The sequence below is a fragment of the Oryzias latipes genome, chromosome 19 (genome assembly GCF_053564925.1).
Source record: "Oryzias latipes strain Hd-rR chromosome 19, Olatipes_Hd-rR_3.1".
Lineage (NCBI taxonomy): Eukaryota > Metazoa > Chordata > Actinopteri > Beloniformes > Adrianichthyidae > Oryzias > Oryzias latipes.
Genome location: NC_136255.1, coordinates 13,803,137 through 13,825,072, shown reverse-complemented (window position 1 = coordinate 13,825,072; position 21,936 = coordinate 13,803,137). Strand labels below are relative to the sequence as shown.

The 21,936-nt window shown below is 37.4% G+C and overlaps 2 protein-coding genes across 3 annotated transcripts; both read left to right on the top strand.

Annotated features, from left to right (window-relative positions):
- The first annotated feature begins 28 nt into the window (after positions 1–28).
- LOC101163948 (5-hydroxytryptamine receptor 3A) lies at positions 29–8,756 on the top strand. 2 transcript variants are annotated; one of them, XM_011492462.4, is made up of 11 exons: positions 29–273; positions 1,036–1,125; positions 1,208–1,353; positions 1,443–1,487; positions 1,595–1,704; positions 3,234–3,403; positions 3,510–3,670; positions 4,623–4,833; positions 5,202–5,375; positions 7,173–7,219; positions 7,753–8,756. In XM_011492462.4, exons 1-11 carry the CDS (start codon positions 117–119, stop codon positions 7,981–7,983), a joined length of 1,542 nt encoding a protein of 513 aa, XP_011490764.4. In that variant the 5' UTR covers positions 29–116; the 3' UTR covers positions 7,984–8,756. The 2 variants fall into 2 exon arrangements, with proteins under 2 accessions (XP_011490764.4, XP_011490763.4); XM_011492461.4 differs by having other exon boundaries at positions 33–273; positions 7,146–7,219; positions 7,753–8,454.
- Positions 8,757–11,188: 2,432 nt separating this feature from the next.
- On the top strand, positions 11,189–20,972 carry LOC101164203 (5-hydroxytryptamine receptor 3A-like). The gene is made up of 11 exons (XM_011492465.4): positions 11,189–11,358; positions 12,276–12,335; positions 12,414–12,559; positions 12,650–12,694; positions 12,813–12,922; positions 14,102–14,271; positions 14,378–14,538; positions 15,420–15,630; positions 15,996–16,169; positions 18,858–18,904; positions 19,895–20,972. The coding sequence occupies exons 1-11, from the start codon at positions 11,319–11,321 to the stop codon at positions 20,123–20,125; spliced, it is 1,395 nt and encodes a 464-aa protein (XP_011490767.1). The 5' UTR covers positions 11,189–11,318; the 3' UTR covers positions 20,126–20,972.
- Positions 20,973–21,936: the final 964 nt, after the last annotated feature.

The window sequence follows — 21,936 nt, the reverse complement described above, 5'->3', positions numbered from 1 at the left end:
TGGAACAACTAGGATGGTTTTTAATGCGCTTATCAGATGGTTTCCAGTTCCAGTTTGATAAAAGAAACATTTGCTGTTATTACTTTAATGCCATAAGTAACCACAGACATTTGCAGATGAGCATCTTTGATTTGAAAGTAAAATGGACCAGTGAGTCATTAAATACAAGGGGTGTTGGCATGCAACGGGGATATTCATGCAAAAGGAAACAGCCGGTACGGAGCTTCTCAACCACAATGCTTGCACAATCTGTCTTTGTGCTTTTCCTCACCGGTAAGCTGTTGTAATCTCTTAAAATGCATGTGTGCCATAATTTCTTTTAAATGTTATTAGCCTTTTTTATTGAGTGGATTAGGTTGACCAGAATTTTTTTTAATGTTATTTTATTGTCGTCAGTAAATGCTTTGTTCTAATTTTTTCTTACTTTTCCGTAAGTCTGGTGATTTCTTAAGGTGAAAAATACCTTTAAGTGTTAGATAGTTATTCTCATGGTGTCATCTTATAACTGAAATCCCTGTTTGTGAAATATCTCTTTTTAGATCTAGTAGAGACTCTTGGTGAAAAGGACATTACAGCTTCACAAAGTGTTGTTTTTTTTTTGGTTTTGTTTTTTACTTCATTGAACCTAAAGCTTGGCATGCATTACTGGAAGCGATATCATTTATTTAATTATTCAGTCATTTTCTAAAGCCGCCTAGTCCGGTTCAGGCTCAAGAGAAGGCTGGAGCTTAATTGCCGAGCAAAGACTGGTTATATCCTGGACAGATCCGAGTCTATTACAGGAACAGAAATATTTAAATATATAAATAAAAATACTTGAAAGAGGAGCAAGATGATTGTTTATATATATATATATATATATATATATATATATATATATATATATATATATATATATATATATGTAGGTAGGTACGTAGGTATATCTTTGTGTGGGCACCCCTGGTTTACACTGTTTGCACTATGTTTAAACTTAGAACAATGTCAGCATTGGATGTCTGTGAATAATCCGTTTAAAAAGATGACTTATTGCAGTTTCAGCTTTAGGCGTCTGGTCAGCCTCAGGTTTCAATAAGGTTCAAAATGGGTCACTGTCTTCTGATAATCGTTCTCCTGAAACATCAGGTAAAGTTCACGATATACAGCATTACATTTATGTCTTCTGATAACACAAACCAACACCTTATCCTTGTTATTGGTGCTCTAGAAGAAAATTGCAGCTACTACAAAGTTTTGGAATACTTGAACCTGACCAAAGACAAAGACCTGTTTGCCATGATCCGGCCTGTTAAAAACCACAGACGTGTAACACGAGTGTACATCAAAATGATCCTTTATGCAATTCTAGATGTGGTGAGTTACTAAACCTTTCATTGATATTTTGATTGTAACAACCTTCTTTTTCTCTGAACACCACATGTGCTTTGTTTTGTTGTCTACAGAGAGAAGTTGATCAAACTTTTGTATCATATGTCTGGATTTACATGGTAAGTTTAAAAGCAAATAATAATTTACATATTCTGCATGATGCTTGGTACCCACCCCTTCCAATTAATGATACTTTATTAGTCTTTCATACTTTTTATTTTTACAGAAATGGTTCAATGAATATATTAAATGGAAACCCAAAGACCTTTGTGGAATAAGAAATTTTACAGTTCCAAATCAGGTTTTATGGAAACCTGATCTGACAATTGAGGAGATGTAAGTATTCAAGCATTTTTGCCTTAACTCACAATTACGTGCATTAGATGGAAGAGTACATTAAAATATACAAATGTGATTTCAGACAAGAGATAAACCTGTGAGCTTGCCACAGGAAACTTTGGATCTGACAAAAATCTTAGAAGATATTTCAGCTACTTTAAACAAGAGACACGAAGACCACTCATTAGCATAATAATACAAAGGTTAAGCAGAAATTTGCCACACAAAAAAAAGAAAGTAGACTGATGAACCTTAAAAATTTTGAGACAAGGTTTTTATGATCTCATGAGTCAAAAATTTAGAAAACGAGTTGACAGTAAGTAGTAGGGGAAAGGAATGATCTGTTTTTATCTCAAACATACCAGCTCCTTCGTGACACAGAATGTCTTGGAGCTGAATCTCTTTCAGGGTCATAGGGTTGCTGGAGCTACTATTGGGTGAAGGCAGGGTACAACCTCAACAGCTCGCCAGTCTTTTGTAGGGCCAGAAACACATTTTCTACCAATTTTAAGAAGATCGCACCCAAACCATAATGCAACTCCTTTATCATGCAGCAGGATAATTATGGGTATTAAAAATAACGTAGCTTTAGGATAATTAGTAATAAATTGTAAAACAATTATCAATGTTGATACCCACATAGGATTTCCAAATTATACACAAAACTTGTAATTAAGCAAAAAAAAATGTTGGACTGATAAACTGAAATAGTAGCTGTGTAACAATTTTCATTTTAACAATTCAATTGAATTTAATATTTGTGGTTTAGGATTCGATTTACTTTTGATTCTACTTCATTTTGAAAGATCTGATTCACTGACCTAAAATTGATCCATAACATCTTGAGCCAAAAATTCAAGCATGCGACTCAAAGATGAATACCTAGGTAAGGTGAAGTTCTCCAAATTCCTTGTATACTTCTTGCAAGACAATCAAGTGTGTACATGTACAAACAAGGAAACAAGAACTGATGGCAAATCTATTCACATTTTAGTTTCCTAACGTTCAGCCCAGTGTTGTTTTTCAAAATAATACAAACAGAACATTGCTAGAACATTCTTCAACACTGTCACATGGTCTTTTCTAAATTCAAAGTGTTTCCACACATTGGACTGGAATGATGCGTTGGTCAGTTTTTGCTGCCATCACATTTTTTGTCCACAGCACTTTGTCATTTTGACATTATAATAAAATGAACATACAATGTCTCAATCCGTAATTTACAAGTAAATTCGTTAAAAATCAGACAATGTGATCGTTTGAATTTTTTTTCTCATTTTGTCTTTCATTATTGATGTCTACCTATGATGAAAATTACAGTCCTTTCTCTCTTCTAAGTGGGAGAACAACACACAAAATGTGGCTGACTAAATACTTTTTGCTCCACTGTATATTTTTACATTTAAATATTTTATGCCATTAATCAAATGTGAAATGGGGAATATAATTATTTAAACTTTATAAAAAATGTACATACCCTTACAGTCCTCAATGGAATTTAGCTAAATCCCTTTTTTTATATCCAGGATAGAGAAGGACAAAGCGCCACCAAGTCCTCTTCTTCAAATAGATAATCATGGTTACGTAGTTTATAAGAATGATCAAGTGATCATCAGCACCTGCCAGATGCACGTTTACAGATTCCCCTTTGACACTCAGAGCTGTACTATCACCTTCAAGTCAATCTTTCACAGGGGTAAGACCCTTTTGAATCTACTAAAATAGCATGAACTGCAAAGTTGGATTAACCCAAACATCAAACTGAAACACTTCCTTTCTAAAACATAAATATTTCTTTTCAGATTACGAAATAAGTTTGTCTGTGTATACAAACAATACAGAAATCACAAAGTGGTCGCGTGACAACATGCGGGCGCAGTACGAGTGGGTGTTCAAAAACATAACAGTCCAGAAGAAAACTGAAGACAGTTTGGGCTACAACAAAACATCAGTTATTTACACTGTAAGTATGTTCACATGCATTTGTCAGGAATTAAGGTGGGGGGGAACCCAAACAATAACTTGCTTGTGACAGAAACTCAAACACCTTTATTTGGTTAACTAAAATGACTTAAAATCACAAACAAACTACCGGTAAGTACCCTGAATGTGGGACAGTACAAAACTAAAACAACAGCAGAAATCCAAATGACCACTGCTGTAAAGGGACAGGAAGCATCTGAGCATCCCTTTTAAAAGAGACAGGCAGTAGAGTAGCCTGCCAGAGCCTTCCCAACAACTCCTTTGGTGACAGGCGAGAAAAAGGGGAACATCCCTAGCAGGGGCGGAGCTACAACATTTTGTATGGGGTGAGGGTGGCAACTGTCAAAAGGAGAGTGGAAGGACATTACAAATCAAAAGTAAGTTTTTTTAATGGTTTCTATTATTATTGTTTTTATGACATTTAAAAGCATTGCTTTTGTTATTTTTGCAATGCTTAAAAGAGCTTGTCATGATTATTTCTAAATCTTTGTCAGTGGTGACACTAATAATGACTCTAAAGTTAGGGGGACAAAGCTTATTGTGGCCTCAGTTGCTCCTCAGTAGCTCTATTACTGATCCCTGAGGAATCCCTCAGGGGCAGGCAAACAAAAGAAGAGGATCTCCTCGCAACCTCCAAATGAAGGAAAATATCATCCTCAACAATCATTTTAGTGAAATTTAGCAAAAAGGAAATAACCACAGTTAGAAATTGAATGTTTCTAAATGAAAGCTGGAGGATTGCCAGCATTCTCTGTCAGGGAGTGACTCCACGAAGGAAAGGTGATCAGAAATGGACCAAGTAACTCATTCAGTGACAGGTGACAATTCAGCTGCAAACTGGTACCCTTGTATGTTTTTTTTTCTTGTTACAACTTATCTAACCACATCATGCAAACTTTAAAGGCACAACAGTTCATCTTCTCATTTTACAGATCAGCATGAGCAGGCGATCAACCCTCTATTGTTTCAATTTTTTGGTTCCCATCTTGTTTCTCATCATCCTGGATATGGCCTCTTTGCTCATTCCGGATAATGGAGGCGAGAAACTCAGCTTCAAAGTCACAGTACTGCTCGCTGTGACGGTGATGCAGCTTATTCTTAATGAGATTCTGCCATCCTCAACGGAAACGATTCCACTTGTAGGTAAAGTCATCCAGGTTTTATGCTGTTGAGAGCTCCAGGGAGAACTAATTGGGGTTTAGTGTGATGATGTTTCAGTTAAGTGGTTCTAAAATTGTATTTTAAATTTATATTTCAGATTTAATCTGCACGAGGTCTATCTCTTTCTTTTTCCATATTTTTCCAATGCTTTTTTTTTTAAATTGATTTTAGAAATATGTTTTAATCTCAGGATACATGCAGCTTATTTTACTGTTAAGCCACTTTATCCTGATACCAGGCAAGTGTTTCTTCTGAAAAATCAGGAGGATGCAGTGTTACTTAAAGATTTTTGTAAAATAATATTGAACAAAAGGTTTCCATACTAACGCTCTGCTGTCTGCTCCCTTTAGTTCTCTACTGTATTGGAGTATTTGGTCTGATGCTGCTCAGCGTAATAGAGACAATTGTGGTCATGCATTTGATGGAGAAAGACTCAGAATCCCAAGAAAGTGAAGGAGACCCAGCTCTCAATGCAGAGCAAAATGACGAGAAAATTAAAGTCAACTGCAGAAATAGTCTTACAGGTTTGATTCATCTCATAATACAAAAACATACGTTGGAAATGATTACAATACAGTGTGATTTGCAATTTCTCCTACTTAGAAATCATGAAGGAGTCTGAAAATGTCATCTTTGGTGCATGTCCACTGTAAGAGAAATATTCTCATTTTTCAAGCCACACCAGGACCTTGATATGTTTCTTACTGAGCTACTCCTTGGTTTTCCTGTTGTGTGCTTCAGGTTGTTGTCATGTTTTGAGGAAAGACCCAGCTATGACCCATCTTCAGTGCCCTAACTGATGGAAGGAGGTTGTTTCCCAAAATCTTGCAATACATGGCCCCGGTCATTCTCTCCTTATTACAGTGTAGTCGTCCTTTTCCATGTGCAGAAAAATACCCCCATAGCATGATGCTACCACCCCCATACTTCACAGTTAGGATGGTATTCTTGGGATAGTACTCGTTCTTTTTCCTCCAGGAGTGGAATTAAGCCCAAAAAGTTCTATATTGGTCTCATCTGACCACTTGACTTTCTCCCATGACGCCTCTTGATCATCCAAATGGTCATTGGCAAACTTTAGATGGCCCTGGGCATGTGCTAGTTTAGAATAGAATAGAATAGAATAGAATAGAATAGAATAGAATAGAATAGAATAGAATAGAATAGAATAGAATAGAATAGAATAGAATAGAATAGAATGCCTTTATGGTCACTGTGCACATGTACAATTTGCATCATATGCGTATACAATGAAATGATAAAAGCTGCTCACTATTTAGTGCTAGCATGCATAGAAAATAATTTCACAGAAATAATAGAATAATAAAATAATTTCACAAAATGAAAAATACAATATACCAAGTACCAAAAAAATGTACAAAGGTGCAAAATGTGCAATAGAAAATAGAAATTTTCACAAAGAGGTAGTAGTTAAACAAAACAAAAAACAGTTATGCCCATGATGGCAGAGATATATTGCACTTACTATATTGCACAATGATGATTAAGCAGGGGGACCATCTTAGTGTGTTACCAACAGTAACCTTGGAAGCAAAGGTCCCAACACTTTTCAGGTCATTGACTTGCCCCTCCAGTGTAGTTCTGCGCTGAGCCCTCACCTTTGTTACAATCATTGAGACCCCAAGAGGTCAGATATTTAATGGAGCCCCAGTCCAAGGGAAATTGTCAGTCATGTTTAGCTTCTTCCAATTACAAATAATCTCTCCAACAGCGGATATTTTTTCCCTAAGCTGTTTGGTAATTGCCCCGTAGCCCTTTCCAGCCTCGTGGAGGTCTTCAGTTTTATTTGTGGTGTCTCTCGACAGCTCTTTTGTCTTGGCCATGTTAGTGTTGGAGTCTTACTGATTGTATGAAGTGGACAGGTGTCTTTATGTAGCTAACAACCTCAAACAGGTTCTTCTAATTTAGGACAATAAGTGGAGTGAAGGCGGACTATTTAAAGGCGGACTGACAGGTCTTTGAGGGTCAGAAAGGTGCTCAAATACTTCTTTGCAGCAGTAGCATAAAAATAAATTGGTTGAAATAAATTATACAACGTGAATTCCTGAATATTTTAAATTAAGTCTCTCACAGTTGACATGCACCTAAGATGAAAATGTCAGACCCCTCCAGGATTTCTAATTGGGAGAACATGCAAACTCACAGGGTGTCCAAATACTTATTTACCCCCATGTATGTCAAGACAATCAAGCTGTTGTTTCATTTCTATAAGGAAATGTTGGCTTGTGTATATAGTTAATTCATGTCTATGCATTACCCTGAAATATGTCCAGTAATGCAGAAATGCTGTTTGTCTGCAGCCATCCACGATGACGAGACTGATCAAAACACACCTTCACCCAAAAAGGTAAGATCTATGTTTGCTTTAATGTAAATGATTTTACTAATTTGTGTATAAAAACAAGGTTAAGACGTGCCAAGAAGATAGAAATATGACCTATAACTTTCTTCATGCACAATCAAATGAACTTCCAACAGGAAAACATACATGTCAGAAAATGCCAACACATCCCACAGCACCGTTCTGAGCAGTTACCGGGCAGGAAGGATTCACGCTAACATGTTGATTGACTGCAGCCAAAATGAAGATGAATTTTGCCATAAGATTAACACATTTAGTTAATAACTTAATAGTTAAAAGAAGGTGAAAGGTGAGCATAGGCTATGTGCATCAAATTCTTTCTGTCACAGTTTTGTTCCAGTTCAATTTATGATTTGTGTTTTACAAAACAACAACAAAAAACTAAAAATTCAGAAAAATACTTTTTTGTTGCAGGATTATTAGAAGTCCTCCAATAACAATGATGTGTTCTTGTTGAAACGGTCTGTCCTGGCATAGCAACGAGGTGACTGAAAATAACAACTTCATCCTCTCTGCAGGACAGCAGCAGTCAGCGGTTGGATGTTTCCTTGGCCCTGGATCTGTTTTCTCATGAGCTGGATGAGGTGAAGAAAACTGTGTCTCTGCTCAGCAGCAGGAGGGAAAATATTGGTTACTGGACCAAACTATCACAAAAAATCCACAAAATCTTCACTGTTTTTTATGTTGGAGGTGTCGTCCTGTTTTTGATTACTATTTCTATGCTGTGGATCGTAGCAGACGACGATTAAAATGTAGTAAACTAAAAATAAGGGCACTGCATTGGTGTCCCGACAAGCCAGAATTGTGCCCTAAAATTTCTACTTTGGCTGTTTTTAGTCCTTTGTATAAATTATATTTGCCTCATTTAATCCAAGTGATTACATCATCATCCATGTAGGTATTTACTCATATTTGCAAGAGGTTTGACGCTGTTCTTCATTAATCCTCCACACAATGATATTCATTATAAAGTCATTTATGGGAAAAATGAAAATGAAATTATATTGTATTTTTAAGTTCTTCAGTTTCTAGTGTGTTGGAGGGAAGTAAGTAGAAGTACTTGTTCAAAACACAAACAAAAACCCATGTGTGGCAGAATCATGGTGTCACTATTGACTATGGAAAAAGATGACAGTTCATCTGTAAAATCAATTCCATGTTTGCTGACAAAGCAATCTGTAGTTTTACTGCTCCAAATTGAACAATAAATAAAAACAAAATGTACAGATCATCAAGAAAATCCAGTTTTCTGGAGGATTCTTGTCATCAGGCTATATGGAGGAATTTCCTCCCACCGAGTAACAGTAGAAAACTTGTTTAATATATTGTGTTTCTATTAGTTTATTATGCGCTTTATCAAAACCAGTCGTTCTGTAATGTATTAAATGCATTTCAAAAATAGATCCCATGTATCCATGTATAATGGACTATTCTGTAATATGGAATTTTTTGGAGAGGACCACAAATGGAGTACCAATTGTGTAAATAAAGCCAACAGAATAAAGTTTTGAATGATCAAAAATGACTTCAAGAAAATATCTTTGATTCACTAAATTGAAATGCCAACAAGAAAAACAACATTGTACATGATGGTACATAACAAAGAGCTCACAGCAGAGAGTGCAGCAGCAATGGCAGCCAAGGCCCCCTGGAGTGGACGGAGGAGCCGGCTGAGGGACGTGCAATGTGGATGAATAAGACTTTCTTCATCCCACGATGAGGAAATTCTTTTGTCTGCAGAAGTAAAGTGACATTCAACAGTATTAAAGAACAGAAGAACATCTTTAAATTACTTGACGATTAAGTTACATTAAAATTAAACTATGAAAATACACAGCAAACAATGATACCCATTATAAGAACCAAAACGACAGAAACAACAACAGCAACAACAAATGAAATTCACCATGTAGGCACATAGTGTGTAACTGTAGTACTGTGTTTTATAGTTTGATGGCTGTGGGGAGGAATGACCTGCTGTACTTGCACTGTGGATGTAACAGTCCCCTGTTTCTGGGTAACATCCAGAAACGGTTGCAGAGAGCTCGGCACTGGAGCCCCCAGCACCAAACAAGTATCAGAACAGGTTTTTCAACACTAAAATGCAATAAAAATATTAAACCTACAAAATCTTTGTCTTCAGCTCCTTTTGTTGTCAGATCCCGTCTTTGACCTTTTCTGTAGTGAGATTCATGTTTTCGCCTGTGTTTTAGCATTTTGTCTGGCTTTAGCTGCTTTCTCCTCATCATTTGGTCCTCTGTTCTTGCCTCTCCTGAAGACCTTCACAGTCCCAATCCTGGACTCATTGCAGTTTGTCAACCAACAGATCCATGAGTGATGCAGTGAATCTGTCACAACTCTTAATGCTGCAGCATCTGGACTCCCCAGGATCCTACGTCGTTTAGGACAAGCTACAACAACTTCACATTCCTGACTCATGTCTTTATGACAGACTGCAGGCAGCAAGTGCAACTGGGAAAGACCATCAACACCGGATCCCCCAAAGGTTCTGTACTTTCCCCTCTGCTCATCTCCATGTGTTGTAGTTGGAGGGGACTTATTTCCTTTATGTTTTTGCTTGTACAATACAGCCACAAGTGGGTGCAATGCAGTGACGTGCGGTGAGGTTAATGGCTGGTGAGGCACTGACGTCATCAGTCAGATTTACAAACGTATGACCCATACTAAGTAACTTATTCACCATTTTATTGACATCAGTTAACGTGTTTTGTTTAAAATATCATTTCAACATGTTTTTTCATATACAAACTGCAGCATAGAAAAAAGCACAAATCTTATTATCGTCTTACCTTTACTTGTAAATAAAGTCCATACGAAAAGGACTTGCTGCTTGCTATCACTTATTCTATTAATTTTTAGCGTCATAATCTCAGGGCTCACCGGCGCCCCCTAACATGAGGCACGAGAACTGCTGGCCTCACCCAGCGGCTTTTTTGCCGGCGTTTAGCGCTCAGCACAAGAAACACGTCCCTCACATACAGTTATTTATAAAAACAAACACTGTACATCATATACATCTGCTAAATTATGTAAACTCAGCTCATATAGTACAAGTGATTGAACCGACATACAGAGAGACAGCCGTACCGTCTGACTGCATAGGTATTGCGCAATCCAAGGTGAGGCTCAGCGGGCTGGTGCCTCATCGCACGTCACTTCTTAGTATCTGAACGGCAAATGCGGAAATTCAGCGATTTTGAAGAGAAAAAACACCCAGAAATGGTACATTTAAATGGAAAATGACTGCACAGCACAAATTACTGATTACAGCCTCACCTGCCTCTCCTGACTGCACGTCACTGGCGCAATGCATTGCTTTTCTGTGTCGGTTTTCTATGACTCCTTCCTAATTGTAAAATTATCTTACCAACGCTGACTGCGCATGCACAGACTTAAATTATGTCTTCATTTTCAGTCTTTGCGGACCGCCCATAAATCTGTGCTATGTCGTCAATCTTGTGGTTTATATATAGTTTTTTGCCGTTTTTAATTATGTAACATTACGCACTTTTCTAATTGTTACTGTCTATCATAAATCATTGCATTGGATCATTAAAAAACAGTTTTATTAAGTATAATAATGTGTTGACATTTTTTCAGGAATTCTTGAGTTGAAAGGGCAAAATCAAATGAGGTCCTCATAAAAACTGCCTTTTCCACCTTTTTAAGTCACACTCTGACTAAAGTTTTTGTTCTTTAAGAAAGTCATTTGCTAATACTCTACTTCTTAAATCTTAAGCAATTACAGCAAATGTTTGCCTAAAAGCAAAAAGGACATTGAAAAATGATCTGTGTTATTCTATTTCCTGCTAACTGTGCAGCAAGAGGAACAACTAAAAGGATGGCTTTTAATGCACTTATCAGATGGTTTCCAGTTCCAGTTTGGTGAAAGAAACGTTTGCTGTCATTACCGTCATGCCATAAGTAACCACAGAGACAGTTGCAGAGGAGCAGCTTTGACTTGAAAGTAAAATGGACCAGTGAGTCATTAAATACAAGGGGTGTTGGCAGTTCTAATGGGTATTTATGCAAAAGGAAACAACAGGGACGGATCTTCTCAACCATGATGCTTGTACAATCTGTCTTTGTGTTTCTCCTCACTGGTAAGCTGTTCCAATCTCTTAAAATGCATGTGTGCCATAACTTCCTCTAAGTGTTATTAATGGATTTTTTTTGTTGAGTGGATGAGTTTGAAAATAATTAAAGTAAATGCTTTGTTCCAATCATTTCTTACTTTTCCATAAGTCTGGTGATTTCTTAAGGTTAAAAAGACCTTTAAAAATTAGATAGCTGTTTATTATCTTAGTGTCATATTATAACTGAAATCCCTGTTTGTGAAATATCCTTTTTTAGATCCTGGAAGAGATTCTTGATGCAAAGGGCATCACAGCTACACAAAATGTTCTTTTTTTTTTTTTTTTTGTACTTCCTTGAGCCTTAAGCATTACTGGAAGCAATATCATTTATTTAATCATTCAAAAATCTTCTAAACCCGCTAAGTCCGGTTCAGGGTGAAAGGGAAGGCTGGAACTTACTTAGTAACTGTCAGACAAAAACTGGTTATACCCTGGACAGATACAAATCCATCACAGGAGCAGAAATATATAAATACAGTATATAAATAAAGATGCTTGAAAGAGGAGCAAGATGACAACAACATCCCAAAGCATTTCTGTTAATCCATTTTAATTGTCAAATTAGATATTTCTAATTAAATTTTGCTACACATTTACCAGAGAAATTTTTGAAAGTTAAATGTCAAATACCATTTTCTTTATCATTTTAATTAAGTGACAGAATAAGTGGTGTTGAAGGAGAAAATGAAAAAGAAAAAGCGGTTTAGCAGATTGCTTTTTCTTTTTAATTTTGAGTCAACAAATGCAGCTTCATTTTGAAAATGAAAAAGCATTTCTGGTATTGACTTTTATTTTTACTTTTGCTACATAAATGCTTCCATAAATTTTTGGATGTTTGTGATTAATTACTTTAAAAAGATGACTTATTACAGTTTTTGTTTTAGGTATCTTGTCAACCTCAGGTTTCAATGAAGTTCAAAATGGGTCAATGCCTGAAACATCAGGTAAAGTTCACGAATTCCAGCATTACATTGATGCCTTCTAATAACACAAACAATTTTTCCTTGTTTCTGTTACTCCAGAAGAAAATTGTGGCTACCAAAACGTTTTGGAATACTTGAACCTGACCAAAGACAACAACCTGTTTGTCATGAGCCGGCCTGTTAAACACCATCGAAGTACAACAAATGTGTACCTTGACATGGTCATTTATGCAATTCTAGATGTGGTGAGTTACTAAACCTTTTCATTGATATTTTTATTGTAATAACCTTCTTTTTCTCTGAACTTCACATGTGCTTTGTTTTGTTGTCTACAGAGAGAGATTGATCAAACTTTTGTTTCATATGTCTGGATTTACTTAGTAAGTTTAAAAATCTGTGTATCCTGTAATCTGTGTATCCTGCAGGATGCTTAGTACCCACACCTTCTCATTATTGATACCTTATTATTATTATTTTTCATCCTTTTCACTTTTACAGACATGGGACAATGAGCATATTAGATGGGACCCCAAAGACTTTTGTGGAATTTCAAATATAGCAGTTCCAAATGAAGCTTTATGGAAACCTGATCTGACAATTGAGGAGATGTAAGTATTTGAGCATTTCAGAATTTAGTACATGCACTAGATGGCATAATACATTTAAAATATATATATATAAATGTGCTTTTAAACAACAGATAAATTGCCAGCTGTGATTTCCTCATAGGAAAGTTTGGATCTGACAATATAATTTAGAGGATATCACAGCGGTTTTAAACAAGAGACTTGAAGATATAAACCACTCATTAGCAAAAAGAATAGGAAGGCCAAGCTAAAATTTGTAAAAATTTTGAGACAAGGTTTTTATGATCTTATACTCATAAGATCAAATGTTTACATTTATCAAAGGGTTGACAGTATGGCTAATGTAGGGAAAAGGAATGGAGACAGTTCCTGCCGGTGACCAGAGCGAGAGACAGAGATCTTACTCTGACAATAGTAAAATAAAACTGTAGTGTCTAGATCATTTACAAAAAACTTCTTTAAAAGTCAGACAGTGTCAGTGTGATTTTCTGGATTTGTGTTTCTCATTTTGTCCATCATAGTTGAGTTATACTTATGACGAAAATTACAGGCTTCTCTCTTGTCTTTTTAAGTGGGAGAACTTGCACAATTTGTGGCTAACTAAAAGCTTTTTGATCCACTGTATATTTTCTTAATTTAAATACTGTATGCCATTATAAAAATATGAAATGGTGAATATAATTATGCAAATTTTATAAGAAAAGTTTACATAACCTCATGACTGCACGGTGGCGCAGTGGTTAGCGCTCTTGCCTCACAGCAAGAAGGCCCCTGGTTCAAGTCCCGGCTGGGGGACGTGAAAAACAACATCAATGGGGACATTTCTGTGTGGAGTTTGCATGTTCTCCCCATGCATGCGTGGGTTTTCTCCGGGATCTCCGGCTTCCTCCCACCATCCAAAAACATGCTTCATAGATTGATTGGCAACTCTAAATTGACCATAGGTATGACTGTGTGAGTGAATGGATGTGTGATTGAGGATATTCTACCCTGCGACAGACTGGCGACCAGTCCAGGGCATCCCTTGCCTACGCCCAAGTGGCCGGGATAGGCTCCGGCAACCCCGTGACCCCGAAAGGGAATAAACGGTTAAGAAGATGAATGAATTTACATAACCTCATAGTCTTTTATAGAATTTGGCAAATTTGTCTGGTTAAACCAAAAACCATAAATGACTAAATCCATTTTTTTTAAATCCAGGATAGAGAAGGACAAGGCACCACCAAGTCCTCTTCTTAAAATAACTCATGACGGCACAGTGTTTTATAAGAATGATCAAGTGATCATCAGCACCTGCCAGATGCACGTTTACAAATTCCCCTTTGACACTCAGAGCTGTAACATCACCTTCAAGTCAATCTTACACGGTGGTAAGACCCTTTTAAATCTACTAAAATAGCATGAACTGCAAAGTTGGATCAACTCAAACATCAAACTGAAACACTTCCTTTCTAAAACATAAATATTGCTTTTCAGATGACGACATGACTTTGACGGGAAGTGTAAACAATACAGAAATCACAATGTGGTCTCGTGAAATAATGCGGACGCAGTACGAGTGGTTGTTCATTGACATGTCGGTGCACAAGAAAACTGAAGACGATTTGGGCTACAACCAAACATCAGTTATTTACACTGTAAGTATGTTCACATACATACACTTAACAGGCATTAAGGTGGGGGGAAACCCAAACAATAATTGGCTTGTGACAGAAACTCAAACACCTTTATTTGATTAACTAAAATGACTTAAAATCACAAACAAACTAGGTACCCTGAACCTGGATGTGGGACAAGTCCAAATGACTACTGCTATAAAAGGACAGGAGGCATCTGAGCAACCCTTTTAAAAATGGCAGGCAGTAGAGTAGCCTGGCAGAGTCTTCCCAACAACTCCTTTGGTGACAGGCGAGAAAAAGGGGAACATCCCTAGCAGGGGCGGAGCTACAACATTTTGTGTGGGGTGTGGGTGGCAACTGTCAAAAGCAGAGTGGACCAGTACAACAGAAGACCATTACAGAAGAAAGCATGAAAAGTATGTATTTCTAATAGGTTTATTATCGTCGTTTTTATGACATTTAAAAGCTTTGCTTTTGTTATTTTTGCAATGCTTAAAAGAGCTTGTCATGATGATTTCTAAATCTTTGTCAGTGATGACACAAATATTGACTCAAAAGTGGGAGGCCAAAGCTTAATGTGGTCCCACTTGCTCCAAAGTAGCTCTATCACTGAGGAATCCCTCAGGGAACAGGGGTGGATCAGGGGTAACCCCAGTTAGACATTGAAAGGTTGCTAAATGGAAGCTGGAGGATTGCCAGCATTCTCTGTCAGGGAGTGACTCCACAAAGGAAAGGTGATCAGAAATGGACCAAGTGACTCACTCAGTGACAGGTGACAATTCAGCTGCAAACTGGTACCCTTGTATGTTTTTTCTTGTTATGACCTATCTTACCACATCATGCTGGTGACATTTTTTTCAAACCTTTAAAGCACTACAGTTCATCTTTTCATTTTACAGATCACAATGAGGAGGCGGTCAATTCTCTATTGTGCCAATTTTTTGGTTCCCATCTTGTTTCTCATCATCCTGGATTTGGCCTCTTTTCTCATTCCGGATAATGGAGGCGAGAAACTCAGCTTCAAAGTCACAGTACTGCTCGCTGTGACGGTGATGCAGCTTATTCTTAATGAGATTCTGCCATCCTCAACGGACACGATTCCACTTGTAGGTAAAGTCATCCAAGTTTTATGCTGGTGGGAGCTCCATAAAGAACTAATTGGGGTTTAGAGTGATGACTTTTTACGTTTTGGTTACGTAGTTCTAATATATTATTTTACATTTATATTTTACATTCAATTTGTGCAAGGTTTTTCTCTTATTTTTTTCCAACAATTTTTTCAAATTCATTTAATAATAATTTTTTAACCACACAATAGATGCAGCTTAAAACACTATTAAGGCACTTTATCCTGAGACCAGGCAAGTGTTTCTTCTGAAAAATCAGGAGGATGCAGTGTTACTTACAGATTATTTTTTTTACAATATTGAACAAACAGGTTTCCATACTAACGCTCTGCTGTCTGCTCCCTTTAGTTCTCTACTGTACTGGAATATTTGGTCTGATGCTACTCAGCTTAATGGAGACAATTGTGGTCATGCATTTGATAGAGAAAGACTCAGAATCCCCAGACAGTGAAGGAGACCCAGCTCTCAACGCAGACCAAAATGACGAGAAAATGAAAGTCAACTGCAGAAATAGTCTTACAGGTTTGATTTATCTTATACAAATCTTTGGAAATGATCACACTGTACTGTGATCAACTTAGAAATCATGAAGGAGTCTGAAAACTGTCATCTTTGGTGCATGTCCATTGTGAGAGACATAATCTAAATTAAAAAGAAAATCTGGAGATCACATTTTATGATTTCTTTTTAAATAATTTATTCATATGCAATTACACAGGTCAGCTGTTTTCTGTAGTTTTTTTGTTTTGTTTTTACCAAGTTTGCACACTCACTGCAGGAGGGATTTTGCCCCCCCCCCTCCACATAGTTCTTTATCACTCAGGTTTCTGGGCCGTGTGGAGACTGGGTATGCCACACCAGGAGCTTGAAAAGTTTCTTACTGAGTCACTCCTTGGTTTTCCTGTTGTGTGCTTCAGGTTGTTGTCATGTTTTGAGGAAAGACCCAGCTATGACCCATCTTCAGTGCCCTAACTGACGGAAGGAGGTTGTTTCCCAAAATCTTGCAATACATGGCCCTGTCCATCCTCTCTTTATTACAGTGTAGTCGTCCTTTTCCATGTGCAGAAAAGTACCCCCATAGCATGATGCAACCACCCCCATGCTTCACAGTTAGGATGGTGTTCTTGGGATAGTACTCATTACCTTTCCTCCAGGAGTGGAATTAAGACCAAAAAGTTCTATTTTGGTCTCATCTGACCACTTGACTTTCTCCCATGACGCCTCTTGATCATCCAAATGGTCATTCAATTTTTTTTTCAATTTTATTTGTATAGCCCAAAGTCACAACAGTCGTCTCGATGGGCTTCAAAGTAAAACATGAACTCAAAAGGGATCATGAATACATAGAGTTCAATAGGAAAATACTAAAAAGAACTAACAAACTGACTAAGCTATACTGGCATCCCTGCCCTTAGACCCCCCTTCGCGATAAGGAAAAACTCCCAAAAAAAACGGATTTCGGAAAAAACGAAGTAGCCTCAGGGGTGCCCACATGAACGAGGGATCCTCCCCCAGGACGGACAGGCGATTTACCAGAACTCATAGAGAAGAATTAACTTATCTAACCCTACAACTACATATGTAAAGTCCTGCAGACGAGCTTCATCCAGCCGTGGTTGTGGGGACAGTCAAAGGCGCGAGTCGAGCCGGAGACAGGAACCACAGCCAGGTGTAGGAGCAGGAGCAGAGGCGAGGTACTCGGTCAGGTACAGAGAAGAGACGAGCCAGAGATGAGCCAGAGGCTGGATCCACAGCCAGGTGTAGGAGCGGGAGCAAAGGCGAGGTACACGGTCAGGAACTGGAGCACGGATGAGCCAACTGGATTCTGGAAGCACTCCCACTCCCCAGGAGGGGAGAGGAAAAGAGGGACAATACATGAATCGCACCGCACCAAACAGAGGCATGGAGAACTAAATGATGAATAATGATCAAGAATAGAGAAGAGAGGAAGGGTATAAGTAGATGAGAAAAGAGGACAGAACCCCAGTGCACCATAGTTACCCCAGCTTCAACTTCTAGCAGCCTTTTAAAACAAATAGTTATTGTTATTAAGTTTAATTTAAAGACATTAACATTAAGTTAAATAATCTCTGAATACTAACTAGTCTGACAATAAGCCTGTCCAAAGAGGAATGTTTTCAGTCTAACTTTGAATGTAGAAACTGAATCGGCCTCTCTTACATGAGCTGGGAGCTTATTCCATAAGACAGGGGCTTGGTGGCTAAACGCTCTACCTCCAACCGTACTTTTACTAATTCTAGGAACCACAAGCAGTCCTGCATTGGCAAACTTTAGATGGACCTGGATATGTGCTCTTTTAAGCAGGTGATCCTTCCATGCCATGCATGGTTTCAAACCATGACGTCTCAGTGTATTACTCCAGTAACCGTGAAAACTGTGATCGCAACCCTTTTCAGGTCATTGACTTGCCCCTCCAGTGTAGTTCTGTGCTGAGTCCTCACCTTTCTTAGGATCATTGAGATCCCAAAAAGTGAGATATTGCATGTAACCCCAGTCCAGGGGAAATTGTCAGTCATGTTTAGCTTCTTCCAATTTCAAATAATCGCTCCAACAGTGGATATTCTTTCCTTAACCTGTTTGATAATTGCCCCGTAGCCCTTTCCAGCCTCGTGGAGGTCTTCAGTTTTGTCTGTGGTGTCTCTCGACAGCTCTTTGGTCTTGTCGATGTCAGTAGTTGGAGTCTTACTGATTGTATGAGGTGAACAGGTGTCTTTATAGCTAACAACCTCAAACAGGTTCTTCTAATTTAGGACAATAAGTGGAGTGAAGGCGGACTATTTAAAGGCGGACTGACAGGTCTTTGAGGGTCAGAATTCTAGCGAATAGACAGGTGCTCAAATACTTCTTTGCAGCAGTAGCATAAAAATAAATTGTTTGAAATAAATTATACAACGTGAATTCTACATTTTTTTAGATTAAGTCTCTCACAGTTGACATGCACCTAAGATGAAAATGTCAGACTCCTCCTGGATTTCTAATTGGGAGAACATGCAAACTCACAAACTCACGTACGTATTTTTTTACCCCCCTGTATGTCAAAAACAATCAAGCTGAAGTTTCATTTCTATAAGGAAATGTTTATAGTGTCATGTTATATAGAATATGTTATATAGTGTGTATATAGTTAACTTATAACTATGCAATCCCCTGAAATATGTCCAGTAATGCAGAAATACTGTTTGTCTGCAGCCATCCATGATCACGAGACTGATCAAAACACACCTTCACCCAAAAAGGTAAGATTTATATTTGATTTAATGATCATCATTTTACTCAGATGTGTATAAAAGCAAAGATAAAACATGCCAAGAAGGTAGAAATATGACCTACGTCTTTCTTTACGCACAATCAAATGAACTTCCAACAGGAAAACATACATTTCAGGAAATGCCAACACATCCCACAGCACCGTTCTGAGCAGTTACACAGCAGGAAGGATTCATGTTAACATGTTGATTTGACCATTTTAAAGACTGCAGCCAAAATGAAGATGAATTTTGCCATAAGATTAACACATTTAGTTAATTAGTTAATAATCAAAGAAAGTCAAAGGTGAGCATAGGCTATGTGCAGACTAGAAGATGCAACAATTCACTTTCCCTATGATTTGCTTTAAACTTAAAATTTTCTGTCACAGTTTTGTTCCAGTTTAATATATGATATAAAAAAACTAAGATTCTGAAAAAATGTCTTGGCCCTGAAAAATTAAAGGGCCTAGACAATATAAAAGTCAACTTTTTAAGCTTATAATGTATTAGAATGTTATTTCCTCAAAAAAAAAACTGGAGAGAGGAGAATTCCTCTAAAACCGTGTGCTCTAAATGCCAGCCCCCCCAATCCATAAAAACAAATAGATACTCACTTTGTGATTTTACAAAGTGAGGGGCAGCTCTTTCCAAGAAGATTCTGTGTTGCCAGTTTCGCCCCAAGGCTACCACACACAAATCCGCTTTCTCTGTTGCGCTAGCAGTGATCAGCCATAACGCTTTCATTTAAAATTAACAATATACAGATCAATCTTTGCAAAAGCTCGGATGTTGTTTGTTTTTATTGGAAAAAAGGCAGATACTCTGCCAAGGCTAACTCTAGGTTAACGTCGTGAAATGGACGTAGGGTAACAGGAATACCTAGTAGTCCTCCAATAAGAATGATGTGTTCTTGTTGAAACGGTCTGTCCTGGCATAGCAACGAGGTGACTGAAAATAACAACTTCATCCTCTCTGTAGGACGGCAGCAGTCAGCGGTTGGATGTTTCCTTGGCCCTGGATCTGTTTTCTCATGAGCTGGATGAGGTGAAGAAAACTGTGTCTCTGCTCAGCAGCAGGAGGGAAAATATTGGTTACTGGACCAAACTATCAAAAAAAATCCACAAAATCTTTTTTGTTTTTTATGTTGGAGGTGTCGTTCTGTTTTTGTTTACTATTTCTATGCTGTGGATCGTAACAGAAGACAATTAAAATGCAGTCAACTAAAAACAAGGGCACTGGTCAATGCTTTCTTGTCCCAACTAGATAGAATTGTGCCCTAAAAATTAAACTTTGGCTGTTTTTAGTCCTTTGTATGAATTATATTTGCCTCATTTAATCCAAGTGATTACATCATCACCCATGTAGGTATTTACTCATATTTGCAAGAGGTTTGACACTGTTCTTCATTAATCCTCCACACAATGATATTCATTATAAAGTCATTTATGGGAAAAATTAAAGTGGAATTTATTGCATTTTTTTATACTCCAGTTTCTAGTTTAGGTGTCGGAGGGAAGTAAGTAGATGTACTTGTTAAAGACACAAACAAAAACCCATGTGTGGCAGAATCACAGTGTCACTATTGACTATGGAAAAACATGACAGTCATCTGTGAAATCAATTGCATGTTTGCTGACAAAGCAATCTGTAGTTTTATTGCTCCAACTTGAACAATAAATAGAAACAAAATGTACAGATAATTAAGAAAATCCAGTGTTCAGGAGGATTCTTTTTCATCGGGCTGTTTGGAGGAATTTTATCCCACCGAGTAACAGTAGAAAGCTTGTTTAATATATTGTCGTGTATCTATTAGTTTATTATGTGCTTTATCATAAGCAGTTGTTCTGTAATGTATTAAATGCATTTTTAAAATAGATCAACTGTATGCATGACATTAAACTGACATTTACCTAGGATTTGTTACAGGTTTATGGCCTGCTGAAAGTATGTTTTACTCAAACTATTCTGTAACACGGAAGGTTTTGGAGAGGACCACAAATGCAGCACCAATTATGTAAATAAAGCCAACAGAATAAAGTTTTGAAAAAATCAAAAATGACTTCAAGAAAATCATTTCAATTAAACTAAAATTACAGAAGGGAGACAAACAACACACAAGTGTGGGACTTGGACAGGCATTTTGATCTGTTAAAAAGCCAATAAGAAAAATAAACTTATCTTGAACGTGCCTATGAGTTCACTGGACTCAAATGGCCTCTACAGTCACCAGATCTCAAACCAACAAAGCACCTTTGGGATGTGGTGGAACAGAAGATTGGCATAAGGAATGTACTAAGGTGTAAATAATTGAATGGCTGTCCAGTATGTACCAAAGGTTAGCTGCTAACTTCACCATCAATACCCAATTCTTTGAAATTTCTGTTTCTAACACTCAGCTGTTTATTAATAAGAGACCTTTTTAGGAGCAGGGATGCAGGTACGTTAGCAAGAAATGGTATAACAATGGTTGACACAACATTCAATTAGCACAGTGAAAGTTCTCAACACCATGCATATAAAAACACTGAGCAAAACTTAATTTTGAAATCCCTTAAAATATATATACTTTTTTTCTCTAGTTGTTTTTTGTGTTTTGTTCCTCTGTCATATGTGTGAATAAAGGCAAATGGTCCCTGCAAGAAGATTTTGAGATTGTAAACATAGCCGTCATTGAGTTTAAAGAATTGGACTAATGAACTTTTTTTAAATACTTTTGGCTCAAAGGTACAAGGTAAATAATACGGAGAGAATCTAGAATTAAAAAAAACCCCACAAGAATTTAAAGGATCAGGGTTGAAGACCACTTTATGCTGGGCTATTGTTCTTTCTACGTAAATAAGCATGGCATTGATGCCACGTGCCAGTTTTCAATCAAGTTCTTAAAACTTTTACACCTCCCTTTTGTGTGTATGTCTTACTTTAAATGGTCTGTGGGCACATGAAGAAGCAAAGTCTTTCTGATCATTTTTAATCTGGCTTTAGCAGAAAGAATTTTACTGAAACTGCTTCAATGAGAGTCT